At 50.3% G+C, this 18092-nt stretch overlaps 1 protein-coding gene across 2 annotated transcripts in view; it reads left to right on the top strand.

Annotated features, from left to right (window-relative positions):
* The window catches only part of stx1b (syntaxin 1B), a 71593-nt gene that overhangs the window by 36118 nt on the left and 17383 nt on the right, over positions 1 to 18092 (top strand). Inside the window, exons 1-2 of one of the 2 annotated variants that reach the window (XM_069188144.1) lie at positions 11636 to 12643; positions 14696 to 14770. In XM_069188144.1, coding sequence (XP_069044245.1) covers positions 14750 to 14770 — 21 coding nt within the window. In that variant the 5' untranslated portion in view covers positions 11636 to 12643; positions 14696 to 14749. Of the gene's footprint in view, positions 1 to 11635; positions 12644 to 14695; positions 14771 to 18092 lie in introns of those variants that run through there. The other variant, XM_015346140.2, reaches the window with a different exon arrangement.

The raw sequence follows: 18092 nt of genomic DNA, 5'->3' as shown, positions 1-18092 counted from the left end.
AGTGTTGGGCTGCGGTGTGTGTAGGGCTCAGTATTAGAGTGTTGGGCTGCGGTGTGTGTAGAGATCAGTATTAGAGAGTTGGGCTGCGGTGTGTGTAGAGATCAGTATTAGAGTGTTGAGCTGCGGTGTGTGTAGAGATCAGTATTAGAGTGTTGGGCTGCGGTGTGTGTAGAGATCAGTATTAGAGTGTTGAGCTGCGGTGTGTGTAGAGATCAGTATTAGAGTGTTGGGCTGCGGTGTGTGTAGAGATCAGTATTAGAGTGTTGGGCTGCGGTGTGTGTAGAGCTCAGTATTAGAGTGTTGGGCTGCAGTGTGTGTAGGGCTCAGTATTAGAGTGTTGGGCTGCGGTGTGTGTAGGGCTCAGTATTAGAGTGTTGGGCTGCAGTGTGTGTAGGGCTCAGTATTAGAGTGTTGGGCTGCGGTGTGTGTAGGGCTCAGTATTAGAGTGTTGGGCTGCAGTGTGTGTAGGGCTCAGTATTAGAGTGTTGGGCTGCGGTGTGTGTAGGGCTCAGTATTAGAGTGTTGGGCTGCGGTGTGTGTAGAGATCAGTATTAGAGTGTTGGGCTGCGGTGTGTGTAGGGCTCAGTATTAGAGTGTTGGGCTGCGGTGTGTGTAGGGCTCAGTATTAGAGTGTTGAGCTGCGGTGTGTGTAGAGATCAGTATTAGAGTGTTGGGCTGCGGTGTGTGTAGGGCTCAGTATTAGAGAGTTGGGCTGCGGTGTGTGTAGAGATCAGTATTAGAGAGTTGGGCTGCGGTGTGTGTAGGGCTCAGTATTAGAGTGTTGGGCTGCGGTGTGTGTAGGGCTCAGTATTAGAGAGTTGGGCTGCGGTGTGTGTAGGGCTCAGTATTATAGTGTTGAGCTGCGGTGTGTGTAGAGATCAGTATTAGAGTGTTGGGCTGCGGTGTGTGTAGGGCTCAGTATTAGAGTGTTGAGCTGCGGTGTGTGTAGAGATCAGTATTAGAGTGTTGGGCTGCGGTGTGTGTAGAGATCAGTATTAGAGTGTTGGGCTGCGGTGTGTGTAGAGATCAGTATTAGAGTGTTGGGCTGCGGTGTGTGTAGAGATCAGTATTAGAGAGTTGGGCTGCGGTGTGTGTAGGGCTCAGTATTAGAGTGTTGGGCTGCGGTGTGTGTAGGGCTCAGTATTAGAGAGTTGGGCTGCGGTGTGTGTAGGGCTCAGTATTAGAGTGTTGGGCTGCGGTGTGTGTAGAGATCAGTATTAGAGTGTTGGGCTGCGGTGTGTGTAGAGATCAGTATTAGAGTGTTGGGCTGCGGTGTGTGTAGAGATCAGTATTAGAGTGTTGGGCTGCGGTGTGTGTAGAGATCAGTATTAGAGTGTTGAGCTGCGGTGTGTGTAGAGATCAGTATTAGAGTGTTGGGCTGCGGTGTGTGTAGGGCTCAGTATTAGAGTGTTGGGCTGCGGTGTGTGTAGAGATCAGTATTAGAGTGTTGGGCTGCGGTGTGTGTAGGGCTCAGTATTAGAGTGTTGGGCTGCGGTGTGTGTAGGGCTCAGTATTAGAGTGTTGGGCTGCGGTGTGTGTAGAGATCAGTATTAGAGTGTTGGGCTGCGGTGTGTGTAGGGCTCAGTATTAGAGTGTTGGGCTGCGGTGTGTGTAGGGCTCAGTATTAGAGTGTTGGGCTGCGGTGTGTGTAGAGATCAGTATTAGAGAGTTGGGCTGCGGTGTGTGTAGGGCTCAGTATTAGAGTGTTGGGCTGCGGTGTGTGTAGGGCTCAGTATTATAGTGTTGGGCTGCGGTGTGTGTAGGGCTCAGTATTAGAGTGTTGGGCTGCGGTGTGTGTAGAGATCAGTATTAGAGTGTTGGGCTGCGGTGTGTGTAGAGATCAGTATTAGAGTGTTGGGCTGCGGTGTGTGTAGGGCTCAGTATTAGAGTGTTGGGCTGCGGTGTGTGTAGAGATCAGTATTAGAGAGTTGGGCTGCGGTGTGTGTAGAGATCAGTATTAGAGTGTTGGGCTGCGGTGTGTGTAGAGATCAGTATTAGAGTGTTGGGCTGCGGTGTGTGTAGAGATCAGTATTAGAGTGTTGGGCTGCGGTGTGTGTAGAGATCAGTATTAGAGTGTTGGGCTGCGGTGTGTGTAGAGATCAGTATTAGAGTGTTGAGCTGCGGTGTGTGTAGAGATCAGTATTAGAGTGTTGGGCTGCGGTGTGTGTAGGGCTCAGTATTAGAGTGTTGGGCTGCGGTGTGTGTAGGGCTCAGTATTAGAGTGTTGGGCTGCGGTGTGTGTAGGGCTCAGTATTAGAGAGTTGGGCTGCGGTGTGTGTAGAGATCAGTATTAGAGTGTTGGGCTGCGGTGTGTGTAGAGATCAGTATTAGAGTGTTGGGCTGCGGTGTGTGTAGAGATCAGTATTAGAGTGTTGGGCTGCGGTGTGTGTAGAGATCAGTATTAGAGTGTTGGGCTGCGGTGTGTGTAGAGATCAGTATTAGAGTGTTGGGCTGCGGTGTGTGTAGGGCTCAGTATTAGAGTGTTGGGCTGCGGTGTGTGTAGGGCTCAGTATTAGAGTGTTGGGCTGCGGTGTGTGTAGGGCTCAGTATTGGAGTGTTGGGCTGTGGTGTGTGTAGAGATCAGTATTAGAGTGTTGGGCTGCGGTGTGTGTAGGGCTCAGTATTAGAGTGTTGGGCTGCGGTGTGTGTAGAGATCAGTATTAGAGTGTTGGGCTGCGGTGTGTGTAGAGATCAGTATTAGAGTGTTGGGCTGCGGTGTGTGTAGGGCTCAGTATTAGAGTGTTGGGCTGCGGTGTGTGTAGAGATCAGTATTAGAGTGTTGGGCTGCGGTGTGTGTAGGGCTCAGTATTAGAGTGTTGGGCTGCGGTGTGTGTAGAGATCAGTATTAGAGAGTTGGGCTGCGGTGTGTGTAGAGATCAGTATTAGAGTGTTGGGCTGCGGTGTGTGTAGGGCTCAGTATTAGAGTGTTGGGCTGCGGTGTGTGTAGGGCTCAGTATTAGAGAGTTGGGCTGCGGTGTGTGTAGGGCTCAGTATTAGAGTGTTGGGCTGCGGTGTGTGTAGGGCTCAGTATTAGAGTGTTGGGCTGCGGTGTGTGTAGAGATCAGTATTAGAGAGTTGGGCTGCGGTGTGTGTAGGGCTCAGTATTAGAGTGTTGAGCTGCGGTGTGTGTAGGGCTCAGTATTAGAGTGTTGGGCTGCGGTGTGTGTAGGGCTCAGTATTAGAGTGTTGGGCTGCGGTGTGTGTAGGGCTCAGTATTAGAGTGTTGGGCTGCGGTGTGTGTAGAGATCAGTATTAGAGTGTTGGGCTGCGGTGTGTGTAGAGATCAGTATTAGAGTGTTGGGCTGCGGTGTGTGTAGAGATCAGTATTAGAGTGTTGGGCTGCGGTGTGTGTAGGGCTCAGTATTAGAGTGTTGGGCTGCGGTGTGTGTAGGGCTCAGTATTAGAGTGTTGGGCTGCGGTGTGTGTAGAGATCAGTATTAGAGAGTTGGGCTGCGGTGTGTGTAGAGATCAGTATTAGAGTGTTGAGCTGCGGTGTGTGTAGAGATCAGTATTAGAGTGTTGGGCTGCGGTGTGTGTAGAGATCAGTATTAGAGTGTTGAGCTGCGGTGTGTGTAGAGATCAGTATTAGAGTGTTGGGCTGCGGTGTGTGTAGAGATCAGTATTAGAGTGTTGGGCTGCGGTGTGTGTAGAGCTCAGTATTAGAGTGTTGGGCTGCAGTGTGTGTAGGGCTCAGTATTAGAGTGTTGGGCTGCGGTGTGTGTAGGGCTCAGTATTAGAGTGTTGGGCTGCAGTGTGTGTAGGGCTCAGTATTAGAGTGTTGGGCTGCGGTGTGTGTAGGGCTCAGTATTAGAGTGTTGGGCTGCAGTGTGTGTAGGGCTCAGTATTAGAGTGTTGGGCTGCGGTGTGTGTAGGGCTCAGTATTAGAGTGTTGGGCTGCGGTGTGTGTAGAGATCAGTATTAGAGTGTTGGGCTGCGGTGTGTGTAGGGCTCAGTATTAGAGTGTTGGGCTGCGGTGTGTGTAGGGCTCAGTATTAGAGTGTTGAGCTGCGGTGTGTGTAGAGATCAGTATTAGAGTGTTGGGCTGCGGTGTGTGTAGGGCTCAGTATTAGAGAGTTGGGCTGCGGTGTGTGTAGAGATCAGTATTAGAGAGTTGGGCTGCGGTGTGTGTAGGGCTCAGTATTAGAGTGTTGGGCTGCGGTGTGTGTAGGGCTCAGTATTAGAGAGTTGGGCTGCGGTGTGTGTAGGGCTCAGTATTATAGTGTTGAGCTGCGGTGTGTGTAGAGATCAGTATTAGAGTGTTGGGCTGCGGTGTGTGTAGGGCTCAGTATTAGAGTGTTGAGCTGCGGTGTGTGTAGAGATCAGTATTAGAGTGTTGGGCTGCGGTGTGTGTAGAGATCAGTATTAGAGTGTTGGGCTGCGGTGTGTGTAGAGATCAGTATTAGAGTGTTGGGCTGCGGTGTGTGTAGAGATCAGTATTAGAGAGTTGGGCTGCGGTGTGTGTAGGGCTCAGTATTAGAGTGTTGGGCTGCGGTGTGTGTAGGGCTCAGTATTAGAGAGTTGGGCTGCGGTGTGTGTAGGGCTCAGTATTAGAGTGTTGGGCTGCGGTGTGTGTAGAGATCAGTATTAGAGTGTTGGGCTGCGGTGTGTGTAGGGCTCAGTATTAGAGAGTTGGGCTGCGGTGTGTGTAGGGCTCAGTATTAGAGTGTTGGGCTGCGGTGTGTGTAGGGCTCAGTATTAGAGTGTTGGGCTGCGGTGTGTGTAGAGATCAGTATTAGAGTGTTGGGCTGCGGTGTGTGTAGGGCTCAGTATTAGAGTGTTGGGCTGCGGTGTGTGTAGGGCTCAGTATTAGAGTGTTGGGCTGCGGTGTGTGTAGAGATCAGTATTAGAGTGTTGGGCTGCGGTGTGTGTAGGGCTCAGTATTAGAGTGTTGGGCTGCGGTGTGTGTAGGGCTCAGTATTAGAGAGTTGGGCTGCGGTGTGTGTAGGGCTCAGTATTAGAGTGTTGGGCTGCGGTGTGTGTAGAGATCAGTATTAGAGTGTTGGGCTGCGGTGTGTGTAGGGCTCAGTATTAGAGAGTTGGGCTGCGGTGTGTGTAGGGCTCAGTATTAGAGTGTTGGGCTGCGGTGTGTGTAGAGATCAGTATTAGAGTGTTGGGCTGCGGTGTGTGTAGGGCTCAGTATTAGAGAGTTGGGCTGCGGTGTGTGTAGAGATCAGTATTAGAGTGTTGGGCTGCGGTGTGTGTAGAGATCAGTATTAGAGTGTTGGGCTGCGGTGTGTGTAGAGATCAGTATTAGAGTGTTGGGCTGCGGTGTGTGTAGAGATCAGTATTAGAGAGTTGGGCTGCGGTGTGTGTAGAGATCAGTATTAGAGAGTTGGGCTGCGGTGTGTGTAGAGATCAGTATTAGAGAGTTGGGCTGCGGTGTGTGTAGAGATCAGTATTAGAGTGTTGGGCTGCGGTGTGTGTAGGGCTCAGTATTAGAGTGTTGGGCTGCGGTGTGTGTAGAGATCAGTATTAGAGTGTTGAGCTGCGGTGTGTGTAGAGATCAGTATTAGAGAGTTGGGCTGCGGTGTGTGTAGAGATCAGTATTAGAGTGTTGGGCTGCGGTGTGTGTAGAGATCAGTATTAGAGTGTTGAGCTGCGGTGTGTGTAGGGCTCAGTATTAGAGTGTTGGGCTGCGGTGTGTGTAGGGCTCAGTATTGGAGTGTTGGGCTGCGGTGTGTGTAGAGCTCAGTATTAGAGTGTTGGGCTGCGGTGTGTGTAGAGATCAGTATTAGAGTGTTGGGCTGCGGTGTGTGTAGGGCTCAGTATTAGAGAGTTGGGCTGCGGTGTGTGTAGAGATCAGTATTAGAGTGTTGGGCTGCGGTGTGTGTAGAGATCAGTATTAGAGTGTTGGGCTGCGGTGTGTGTAGGGCTCAGTATTAGAGTGTTGGGCTGCGGTGTGTGTAGAGATCAGTATTAGAGTGTTGAGCTGCGGTGTGTGTAGAGATCAGTATTAGAGTGTTGGGCTGCGGTGTGTGTAGGGCTCAGTATTAGAGTGTTGGGCTGCGGTGTGTGTAGAGATCAGTATTAGAGTGTTGGGCTGCGGTGTGTGTAGAGATCAGTATTAGAGTGTTGGGCTGCGGTGTGTGTAGAGATCAGTATTAGAGTGTTGGGCTGCGGTGTGTGTAGGGCTCAGTATTAGAGTGTTGGGCTGCGGTGTGTGTAGAGATCAGTATTAGAGTGTTGGGCTGCGGTGTGTGTAGGGCTCAGTATTAGAGTGTTGGGCTGCGGTGTGTGTAGGGCTCAGTATTAGAGTGTTGGGCTGCAGTGTGTGTAGAGATCAGTATAAGAGTGTTGAGCTGCGGTGTGTGTAGAGATCAGTATTAGAGTGTTGGGCTGCGGTGTGTGTAGGGCTCAGTATTAGAGTGTTGGGCTGCGGTGTGTGTAGGGCTCAGTATTAGAGTGTTGGGCTGCGGTGTGTGTAGGGCTCAGTATTAGAGAGTTGGGCTGCAGTGTGTGTAGAGATCAGTATAAGAGAGTTGGGCTGCGGTGTGTGTAGAGATCAGTATTAGAGTGTTGAGCTGCGGTGTGTGTAGGGCTCAGTATTAGAGTGTTGGGCTGCGGTGTGTGTAGAGATCAGTATTAGAGTGTTGGGCTGCGGTGTGTGTAGAGATCAGTATTAGAGTGTTGGGCTGCGGTGTGTGTAGGGCTCAGTATTAGAGTGTTGGGCTGCGGTGTGTGTAGAGATCAGTATTAGAGTGTTGGGCTGTTGTGTGTGTAGGGCTCAGTATTAGAGAGTTGGGCTGCAGTGTGTGTAGAGATCAGTATAAGAGAGTTGGGCTGCGGTGTGTGTAGAGATCAGTATTAGAGTGTTGAGCTGCGGTGTGTGTAGGGCTCAGTATTAGAGTGTTGGGCTGCGGTGTGTGTAGAGATCAGTATTAGAGTGTTGGGCTGCGGTGTGTGTAGAGATCAGTATTAGAGTGTTGGGCTGCGGTGTGTGTAGGGCTCAGTATTAGAGTGTTGGGCTGCGGTGTGTGTAGAGATCAGTATTAGAGAGTTGGGCTGCGGTGTGTGTAGAGATCAGTATTAGAGTGTTGGGCTGCGGTGTGTGTAGGGCTCAGTATTAGAGTGTTGGGCTGCGGTGTGTGTAGAGATCAGTATTAGAGTGTTGGGCTGCGGTGTGTGTAGAGATCAGTATTAGAGTGTTGGGCTGCGGTGTGTGTAGGGCTCAGTATTAGAGTGTTGAGCTGCGGTGTGTGTAGGGCTCAGTATTAGAGTGTTGGGCTGCGGTGTGTGTAGGGCTCAGTATTAGAGTGTTGGGCTGCGGTGTGTGTAGGGCTCAGTATTAGAGAGTTGGGCTGCGGTGTGTGTAGAGATCAGTATTATAGTGTTGAGCTGCGGTGTGTGTAGGGCTCAGTATTAGAGTGTTGGGCTGCGGTGTGTGTAGGGCTCAGTATTAGAGTGTTGGGCTGCGGTGTGTGTAGGGCTCAGTATTAGAGTGTTGGGCTGCGGTGTGTGTAGGGCTCAGTATTAGAGTGTTGGGCTGCGGTGTGTGTAGAGATCAGTATTAGAGTGTTGGGCTGCGGTGTGTGTAGAGATCAGTATTAGAGTGTTGGGCTGCGGTGTGTGTAGAGATCAGTATTAGAGTGTTGGGCTGCGGTGTGTGTAGAGATCAGTATTAGAGTGTTGAGCTGCGGTGTGTGTAGAGATCAGTATTAGAGTGTTGAGCTGCGGTGTGTGTAGAGATCAGTATTAGAGTGTTGGGCTGCGGTGTGTGTAGAGATCAGTATTAGAGTGTTGAGCTGCGGTGTGTGTAGAGATCAGTATTAGAGTGTTGGGCTGCGGTGTGTGTAGGGCTCAGTATTAGAGTGTTGGGCTGCGGTGTGTGTAGAGATCAGTATTAGAGTGTTGGGCTGCGGTGTGTGTAGGGCTCAGTATTAGAGTGTTGGGCTGCGGTGTGTGTAGAGATCAGTATTAGAGAGTTGGGCTGCGGTGTGTGTAGAGATCAGTATTAGAGTGTTGGGCTGCGGTGTGTGTAGGGCTCAGTATTATAGTGTTGGGCTGCGGTGTGTGTAGGGCTCAGTATTAGAGTGTTGGGCTGCGGTGTGTGTAGAGATCAGTATTAGAGTGTTGGGCTGCGGTGTGTGTAGGGCTCAGTATTAGAGTGTTGAGCTGCGGTGTGTGTAGAGATCAGTATTAGAGTGTTGAGCTGCGGTGTGTGTAGAGATCAGTATTAGAGTGTTGGGCTGCGGTGTGTGTAGAGATCAGTATTAGAGTGTTGAGCTGCGGTGTGTGTAGAGATCAGTATTAGAGTGTTGGGCTGCGGTGTGTGTAGAGATCAGTATTAGAGAGTTGGGCTGCGGTGTGTGTAGGGCTCAGTATTAGAGTGTTGGGCTGCGGTGTGTGTAGAGATCAGTATTAGAGTGTTGGGCTGCGGTGTGTGTAGAGATCAGTATTAGAGAGTTGGGCTGCGGTGTGTGTAGAGATCAGTATTAGAGTGTTGGGCTGCGGTGTGTGTAGAGATCAGTATTAGAGTGTTGGGCTGCGGTGTGTGTAGAGATCAGTATTAGAGTGTTGGGCTGCGGTGTGTGTAGGGCTCAGTATTAGAGAGTTGGGCTGCGGTGTGTGTAGGGCTCAGTATTAGAGTGTTGGGCTGCGGTGTGTGTAGAGATCAGTATTAGAGTGTTGAGCTGCGGTGTGTGTAGAGATCAGTATTAGAGTGTTGGGCTGCGGTGTGTGTAGAGATCAGTATTAGAGTGTTGGGCTGCGGTGTGTGTAGAGATCAGTATTAGAGAGTTGGGCTGCGGTGTGTGTAGGGCTCAGTATTAGAGTGTTGGGCTGCGGTGTGTGTAGAGATCAGTATTAGAGTGTTGGGCTGCGGTGTGTGTAGAGATCAGTATTTGAATGTTGGGCTGCGGTGTGTGTAGGGCTCAGTATTAGAGTGTTGGGCTGCGGTGTGTGTAGAGATCAGTATTAGAGAGTTGAGCTGCGGTGTGTGTAGAGATCAGTATTAGAGAGTTGGGCTGCGGTGTGTGTAGAGATCAGTATTAGAGTGTTGGGCTGCGGTGTGTGTAGAGATCAGTATTAGAGTGTTGGGCTGCGGTGTGTGTAGAGATCAGTATTAGAGTGTTGGGCTGCGGTGTGTGTAGAGATCAGTATTAGAGAGTTGGGCTGCGGTGTGTGTAGAGATCAGTATTAGAGTGTTGGGCTGCGGTGTGTGTAGGGCTCAGTATTAGAGTGTTGGGCTGCGGTGTGTGTAGAGATCAGTATTAGAGTGTTGGGCTGCGGTGTGTGTAGAGATCAGTATTAGAGTGTTGGGCTGCGGTGTGTGTAGGGCTCAGTATTAGAGTGTTGGGCTGCGGTGTGTGTAGGGCTCAGTATTAGAGAGTTGGGCTGCGGTGTGTGTAGAGATCAGTATTAGAGTGTTGGGCTGCGGTGTGTGTAGAGATCAGTATTAGAGTGTTGGGCTGCGGTGTGTGTAGGGCTCAGTATTAGAGTGTTGGGCTGCGGTGTGTGTAGAGATCAGTATTAGAGTGTTGGGCTGCGGTGTGTGTAGGGCTCAGTATTAGAGTGTTGAGCTGCGGTGTGTGTAGGGCTCAGTATTAGAGTGTTGGGCTGCGGTGTGTGTAGAGATCAGTATTAGAGTGTTGGGCTGCGGTGTGTGTAGGGCTCAGTATTAGAGAGTTGGGCTGCGGTGTGTGTAGGGCTCAGTATTAGAGTGTTGGGCTGCGGTGTGTGTAGGGCTCAGTATTAGAGTGTTGGGCTGCGGTGTGTGTAGAGATCAGTATTAGAGTGTTGAGCTGCGGTGTGTGTAGAGATCAGTATTAGAGTGTTGGGCTGCGGTGTGTGTAGAGATCAGTATTAGAGTGTTGGGCTGCGGTGTGTGTAGGGCTCAGTATTAGAGTGTTGGGCTGCGGTGTGTGTAGAGATCAGTATTAGAGTGTTGGGCTGCGGTGTGTGTAGGGCTCAGTATTAGAGTGTTGGGCTGCGGTGTGTGTAGAGATCAGTATTAGAGTGTTGGGCTGCGGTGTGTGTAGGGCTCAGTATTAGAGTGTTGAGCTGCGGTGTGTGTAGGGCTCAGTATTAGAGTGTTGGGCTGCGGTGTGTGTAGAGATCAGTATTAGAGTGTTGGGCTGCGGTGTGTGTAGAGATCAGTATTAGAGTGTTGGGCTGCGGTGTGTGTAGGGCTCAGTATTAGAGTGTTGGGCTGCGGTGTGTGTAGAGATCAGTATTAGAGTGTTGGGCTGCGGTGTGTGTAGGGCTCAGTATTAGAGTGTTGGGCTGCGGTGTGTGTAGGGCTCAGTATTAGAGTGTTGGGCTGCGGTGTGTGTAGAGATCAGTATTAGAGTGTTGGGCTGCGGTGTGTGTAGAGCTCAGTATTAGAGTGTTGGGCTGCGGTGTGTGTAGAGATCAGTATTATAGTGTTGGGCTGCGGTGTGTGTAGGGCTCAGTATTAGAGTGTTGGGCTGCGGTGTGTGTAGAGATCAGTATTAGAGTGTTGGGCTGCGGTGTGTGTAGAGATCAGTATTAGAGTGTTGGGCTGCGGTGTGTGTAGAGATCAGTATTAGAGTGTTGGGCTGCGGTGTGTGTAGAGATCAGTATTAGAGTGTTGGGCTGTTGTGTGTGTAGGGCTCAGTATTAGAGTGTTGGGCTGCGGTGTGTGTAGAGATCAGTATTAGAGTGTTGGGCTGCGGTGTGTGTAGAGATCAGTATTAGAGTGTTGGGCTGTTGTGTGTGTAGGGCTCAGTATTAGAGTGTTGGGCTGCGGTGTGTGTAGAGATCAGTATTAGAGTGTTGGGCTGCGGTGTGTGTAGGGCTCAGTATTAGAGTGTTGGGCTGCGGTGTGTGTAGAGATCAGTATTAGAGTGTTGGGCTGCGGTGTGTGTAGGGCTCAGTATTGGAGTGTTGGGCTGCGGTGTGTGTAGGGCTCAGTATTAGAGTGTTGGGCTGCGGTGTGTGTAGAGATCAGTATTAGAGTGTTGAGCTGCGGTGTGTGTAGGGCTCAGTATTAGAGTGTTGAGCTGCGGTGTGTGTAGGGCTCAGTATTAGAGTGTTGGGCTGCGGTGTGTGTAGAGATCAGTATTAGAGTGTTGGGCTGCTGTGTGTGTAGAGATCAGTATTAGAGAGTTGGGCTGCGGTGTGTGTAGAGATCAGTATTAGAGTGTTGGGCTGCGGTGTGTGTAGAGATCAGTATTAGAGTGTTGGGCTGCGGTGTGTGTAGAGATCAGTATTAGAGTGTTGGGCTGCGGTGTGTGTAGGGCTCAGTATTAGAGAGTTGGGCTGCGGTGTGTGTAGAGATCAGTATTAGAGAGTTGGGCTGCGGTGTGTGTAGGGCTCAGTATTAGAGTGTTGAGCTGCGGTGTGTGTAGGGCTCAGTATTAGAGTGTTGGGCTGCGGTGTGTGTAGGGCTCAGTATTAGAGTGTTGGGCTGCGGTGTGTGTAGGGCTCAGTATTAGAGTGTTGGGCTGCGGTGTGTGTAGAGATCAGTATTAGAGAGTTGGGCTGCGGTGTGTGTAGAGATCAGTATTAGAGTGTTGGGCTGCGGTGTGTGTAGGGCTCAGTATTAGAGTGTTGGGCTGCGGTGTGTGTAGAGATCAGTATTAGAGAGTTGGGCTGCGGTGTGTGTAGAGATCAGTATTAGAGTGTTGGGCTGCGGTGTGTGTAGAGATCAGTATTAGAGTGTTGGGCTGCGGTGTGTGTAGGGCTCAGTATTAGAGTGTTGGGCTGCGGTGTGTGTAGAGATCAGTATACAGTAGAGCTAAGCAGCCCTGTGTACAGTAGCTGAGATTTGCAGTACTGGGTAATGGTGTTTTCAGTGGATCAGTGTTCGTCTGTACGAGTGCAGTGTGTTCAGTAGTGTAACGGGTCTTGTGGCACGTTAGGTGAGTCTGTTTCACTGAAATTATTATTCACAACTGCCAATAGTGTTCAATGACCTGGCAGCAAATTGGCAGCCCACTAAAGTGAGCTTAAGCGAGTTTAATTCAGGTTTGTATTTGCGTCCTTACAGGTGCCTGAGAGAGCAGCTTGAATCTGAGCTCTGCATTGCTGCAGACGTGCTGTGAGTCAGTGCCTGATATCTGTTAGTCAGAGAGGCAGGAGCCGGGATTACAGGCAGCAGGTGCAGCTGGTCATATGGTGTAAGGTCAGTGTGTTGAGCTGATGTCACTTCCCAAGAGTATTCACACTCCAGTGGTGGGGGGGGCCTGGCTTTTGGCGTAGAGGAGCCAGTCCGGGTGAGGTGGGTCAGTTGCATGGAGGAGATGGTCCTTAGTGTCCAGCAGTATCTACACACCACCAGTGAGAAGTATTGGAATTGACAGCTGATGCTTGGCAGGGGCGTCTGTGTGAGGCCCTGCACCACGCACAGGACCACGCTACGCCAGACAGTGCCGTGTTTGTGTTTGCATTGTCTGCTTCGGGTGTCACGTGTGCCTGCTGTGCGTCTCGCTCTGTTCCAGCAGGTGCACTCTCTGGCAGCGGCGATCGGCAACTGTGAATTGGCAGTGTGCTGTAGATCGGCAGCCCGCTGGCACAGTGAGTTTGAGCTGTGTCTGGGTCCTTTCAGGTGCCTGAGAGAGCAGCTTGAATCTGAGCTCTGCATTGCTGCAGATGTGCTGTGAGTCAGTGCCTGATATCTGTTAGTCAGAGAGGCAGGAGCCGGGATTACAGGGAGCAGGTGCAGCTGGTCACATGGTGTAAGGTCAGTGCGTCTGTGTCACGCCCTGCACTGTGCACATAGATTAAGATAAGAAATCTGTACATCTCGAAGGTCCTCTCTACAAAGTTTTTTCAGAACTGTCTCGTGAATCTCATGGACACAGATGTTATCTGAAAAGAGAAGAATCTCTGTGCCATGCAGCACGAGCAAACAGAGACATCACACTTTAAAAAAAAATCAGACTTTTGCTCTTCTTGTGGTTCAAAATTCATACACTGCATAACTCCTATTTGGAGTTCTCTAATAACTGGACAAAAGATATTGGATAAGACACTGTATGCCTAGATGCATATACTGTATGAACCATTAACCAGAAGGCACAATCGGATACTGCAGGGAGGTCTATTTACAACCGGGAACAGGCATTGCTTTACACAAAGGGTGGTGGGAGGGTGGAACAAGTTGCCCAGCCAAGAAACAGCTGGATGAGATGCTGGGATCAATTAACTATGAACAACTGAACAGGCTGGATAGGCTGAATGGCTTTCTCTCGTCTCGTCTTCTGCTCTCGAGAATCAGGTCACATTCTTGTCCGGAATACTCTTCCAAGTATCCTATCAGTACAAGACAGTCTGACGTTAGGAATGGTGTACAAGAATGTAACACGCAATATAGTGACGTGTCTGTATTTGTGTGCTTACATACTGTATTTTTGAATAAATTATATATATTGTCTGTATTCTCACAGATATTTATCTGTGTTGCAAAATATACCTAATTATGTAGTTTTCTGACCTCACAGTAAAGGCAGCTCTAATGTTAAGTAATGTTTACTTCCCACACAAGATTAGAACGACTTGTCCGTCCATGTGCGATTGTGCTTTTCTGTGTGTTTGTGTGTGTGCTCTGAGGCAGACTGGAGTGGCTGTAATATGATCTCATGCTGTGCTGAAGTCATGAGCTGTACTGTGACCTTGGCCAGGGCAACCAACACAGAGAGATCAAGAACTGGTGGAGGCAGAGAGAGAGAGAGATGTAAGACCTGATGGAGGCAGAGAGAGAGAGAGAGAGATGTAAGAACTGATGGAGGCAGAGAGAGAGAGAGAGAGAGAGAGAGAGAGAGAGAGAGAGAGAGAGAGAGAGAGAGAGAGAGAGATGTAAGACCTGATGGAGGCAGAGAGAGAGAGAGAGATCAAGAACTGATGGAGGCAGAGAGAGAGAGATGTACAAACAGCATAGAAACACAGTGAGGCTGGGAGAGAGACAGATGTACAGAGCAAACACACACACACACACACACACACACACACACACACACACACACACACACACAGAGGCAGAGACACATGTACAGAACAGACTGACAGAGACAGAGGCAGAGAAACAGATGTACAGAAAGCATAGAGATACTGACAGAAGCATAAACATAACACAAATTCAGGGTTTTTCAAAGACCACCACACTAAGTGAAACAGAGGCACAAACGAAGAGGGAGAGAGACAGACACACAGTGACATTTGATCGCTTTTTAGCTTGTTGATTCAAAAGACCTTGTGAAACCAGTGAACGGGCTTCCATGACAGGCCCTAGGGCGGTTTTCCAACCACCCATGACTGAGTGTGAAAAAGCGCTTCCCAGTTTCTGCCCTCAACTCTGTGTTCTCTGTCTCGGCTGTGGTCTCCTTGTTGAGCTCCAGGCTGTGGTTCAGCTTACAGACCCGAGACGGTGGGTCTGGGAGGCTGGGAACCGTGGTTACAGACTACCTCCAAGTCAACACTCTCTGGCTGTCAGGGTGCACCCGGAGCCGCATCGGATGGGCAGTCAATGTCTGTGCCCAGCGTCCTCTCTGCCGGGGAGAGGCAGGCCATCCTCCGTGTGTCTGTGTGTGAGCCCAATGTCTGTCCCAGTACCCTACTGCTGTTGGGCCAAGACCTGTATTAACCCCACCTGTCTCTCTTTCTCTCCCCTCTCCCCTCTCCTCCCTCCTCCTCTCCCTCTCTCCCCTCTTCTCTCTCCTTCCTCCTCTCTCTCCTTTCTCTCTCTCTCTCCTCCCTCTTTCCTTCCTCCTCTCCCTCTCCTCCCTCTCTGTCACAGGCTAAGGACAGCGATGATGATGAGGAAGTCGTCCAGGTGGACCGCGATCACTTCATGGATGAGTTCTTCGAGCAGGTAAGACCTCGCTGGAGTGGCAGAGATGCTGAGGACAGTCCCCGTTCCTTCATTTCCAGAGCTCACAGTCTCCTCGTGCGGCCGTGCAAGCACGTGGAAAAACCAGCAGTGTTATGACATCAGACCTCCAGAACCGGAAGCAGCTGTTTCCCCGAGAATCTGCTTCCACCGCATAGCTGGGGAATTTGCTCCAGACACCCGCTACTCTTTGTGCAAGGAACACGTCTCCTATGCCTTGTCACCTGTGACTGTTTCTGGCTGTTCTGAAGTGTGATTTCACCCATTTTCTGCCTGCTTGGCACGCCCTCCAGGGGCGAGGTGTCATGACACGGGTCCTGCGCACAGGTGGGACACACAAGGGCGGCAGTGCCCTCCGCCCACGTTCTTATCGCTTCATGCGGTTCAGGGAGTCTATCCCAGCAAGCAGTGGGCGCAAGGCAGGATCCACTCTGGAAGGGATGCCAGTGCGTTGCAGAGCACACACAGACACACGCACTCTCACACCAGGGCCAGTCCTTCCAGCACATCTGTGGACTGGGGGAGGAAACCCATGCGAAGTTCTAGGACATGCTAACGCCACACAGACAGCACCCCAGGGCCCCGGTGCTGCAAGGCAACAACGCTCACCCCTGTGCCACTGTGCCACCCTTCACATCTTCTGCCTGGGGAAAATAGGTAGTCCGTCAGGGCGTTTCCTGGTGGCTATTCGTGACCAGAGAAGGGGGATTTGAGCATTCGTAACACAGCACGGGTGTAATAAAGGAGGACTCGGCAACACTGGAAACAGTCCTGTCCTCTGTATCATTCTCAGTGTGGGATTAGCCAGAATGAAGTCATGTTTACTTCACACAAGCGTTAACGGGTGTTAAGCCACTGTCAGCCCACTGGAGCTCAGCAGGTGTGAGCCTGGTCAGTACCTGGATGGGAGACTAAGGCTGCTGCTGGAAGAGGTGTTAGTGGGGCCAGCAGGGGGCGCTCACCTTGTGGTCTGTGTGGGTTCTAATGCCCCAGTATAGTGACGGGGACACTGTACTGTAAACAGGCGCCGTCCTTCAGATGAGATGTAAAACCGAAGTCCCGACTCTCTGTGGTCATTAAAAATCCCTGGGCATTTCTTGAAATGAGTAGGGGTGTAACCCCGGCGTCCTGGCCAAATTTCCCATTGGCCTTTACCAGTCATGGCCTCCTAATAATCCCCCCATATGAATTGGCTTCATCACTCTGCTCTCCTCCCCACTGATACCCGGTGTGTGGGGAGTGTTCTGGCGCACTATGGCTGCCGTCGCATCATCCGGGTGGGGCTGCACACTGGTGGTGGTGGAGGGGATCCCCATTACCTGTAAAGCGCTTTGAGTGGAGTGTCCAGAAAAGCGCTATAGAAGTGTAAGCAATTATTATTATTATTAATATGGACAGAAGCTATTTAACAGCCAATCACTTGCAAGAGTTGGTTTTGTATGCTGATGAGGGCGGGAGTGTCCTCCCAAATGAGCTTGTGAGGCCTTATGGGTATCAGAATAACTACCTGACTGGAAGCATTAGAAGCCATTACTGTCACACTAAACGCAGTCGCAGGGATCTGAAAAACATCATCCAATTGAATGTCCGGGAAAGTCATGCAGATTTCCTGGGGACCTGGAAATCTACAGTACCTGAAAAAGCAAAAAGAGCAATTACCGCTTAGCTGCAGAGGTGGCGACCTTAAGCGAAACGTTTTTTGGGAGTCTGTGCTTCGAGGGGGATCGCAGAAGTCCAAGCTAAAACATCTGCCGCCTTTTCATGAGTCCCACTTCAAATGAGTTTACAAAGTGCCCACCTGTGCCTGACTGATGGGCTCTGGTGAATCGACCAGCACAAATTCGAATTAGGAGGTCACTGTTGTCACGGGTCTTTACAGCAATGAACAAGGCAGAGCTTTCTGTCGCTTGAATAGTTTTGACCCTTCCCTGCGGATCTGGGTTTTCCACTCCGAACACCATAAATGGTCCCAGGCAGAATTTTGCCAGCTTGGATATTTTTTCCAGCAGGAAGATCCGAATGCTCGGATCTGCTCTTGGAGGGCAGTGTTTCTGTCTGGGTAGACGTCTCTCTTGTTCTCTGTCTTTTCTCCCTGTGCGGGCTGTGTGTATCAGGGGAGAGCCAACTCCAGTCCCTCAGGGACAGAGCTCTATAGGTATTTTTCAATTAGCAACTGACACAGACCTGACAATTATGGGATTTTGACTTCATCCTCCAATCTTAATGAGATCTTCATCCGACTCAATCAATCATGCCCATCACTGCTGAGAGGAAGGGCGTCCCTAATATAGTGGCCGGGCAGTGGCCGCAGTAATGGATTGTAGAGGGGAGAACCTGACTCTGCCAGTCTCTCTAATAGGCTATTTGAATGAGCTTAATGAATGGCTCTGGTTGGCGGTAATGATGTTAAGGGACTTCATTAGGAGAAACAATTCTGCCTGAAGTCTCTGTTCCGCTTTCCACATCTCGCCCAGTCTGTGTACAGGGGCTGCAGAGCTCTGCTGACTGTGGCTGGCAGAAGCTACATTGTGCCAGTGCTTTTGTCTAAACAGTGGAACACACCACATGAGTGGAAACTATATTTACGCAGAGGGTGGTGGGAGTGTGGAACAAGCTGCACAGTCATAGCGTTGAAGCCTATACCCTCACTTCTTTCAACAAAAAGCTGGATGAGATTCTCCAGTCAGGACAGGAGGCTCTACTTTACACAGGGTGGCGGGGGTGTGGAACAAGCTGCCCAGCCATGTGTTTGAAGACAATATCCTGGGATCAATCTGCTACTAACTACCAATTGGTTAATGAGAGTGTAAATTTGTCTATGTGTAAGTGTGTGTCAGTTTTTTTTTGTGCGAGTGTCCATTTGTGTGTAACTGTTAGTATGTCAGCTTGTGTGTTGTGTGTGTTTGAGTGAGGCAGACGTTCCTAAAGAACTATATCCCAGTATGGTGACAGGGGACACTGCGCTATCTGCAATTATGTCTGTATATTCAGGACCTGTGATAAGAGCAAGACTAAGCTATAGTGGGTACTACTGTGCTTGAGCCTCATCTCTTTTGTGCTTTGTGTTATGCCAAGAACGTGGCTATGAAATCAATAATCCCACTGTTCTGCATCGCCAGCACATGTCTGTTAAAGAGACAGCAGGTCCTGTAATGCGAGTCCACTGTTTAATGGACACGTCTGTGATCCTGCTCTCCCTGAGCATTCATCCTTCAGGCTGAGGTTTGTGGTTTCTGTGTGCACTGCGTTTGGTCAAGTTCTGGAGGAGTCTGTGCATTCACCACTCCGGAAGAGGAGCGATCCT

The sequence above is a fragment of the Lepisosteus oculatus genome, chromosome 4 (assembly GCF_040954835.1).
Source record: "Lepisosteus oculatus isolate fLepOcu1 chromosome 4, fLepOcu1.hap2, whole genome shotgun sequence".
Classification (NCBI taxonomy): domain Eukaryota; kingdom Metazoa; phylum Chordata; class Actinopteri; order Semionotiformes; family Lepisosteidae; genus Lepisosteus; species Lepisosteus oculatus.
This window is presented reverse-complemented; position numbering and strand designations above follow the sequence as displayed.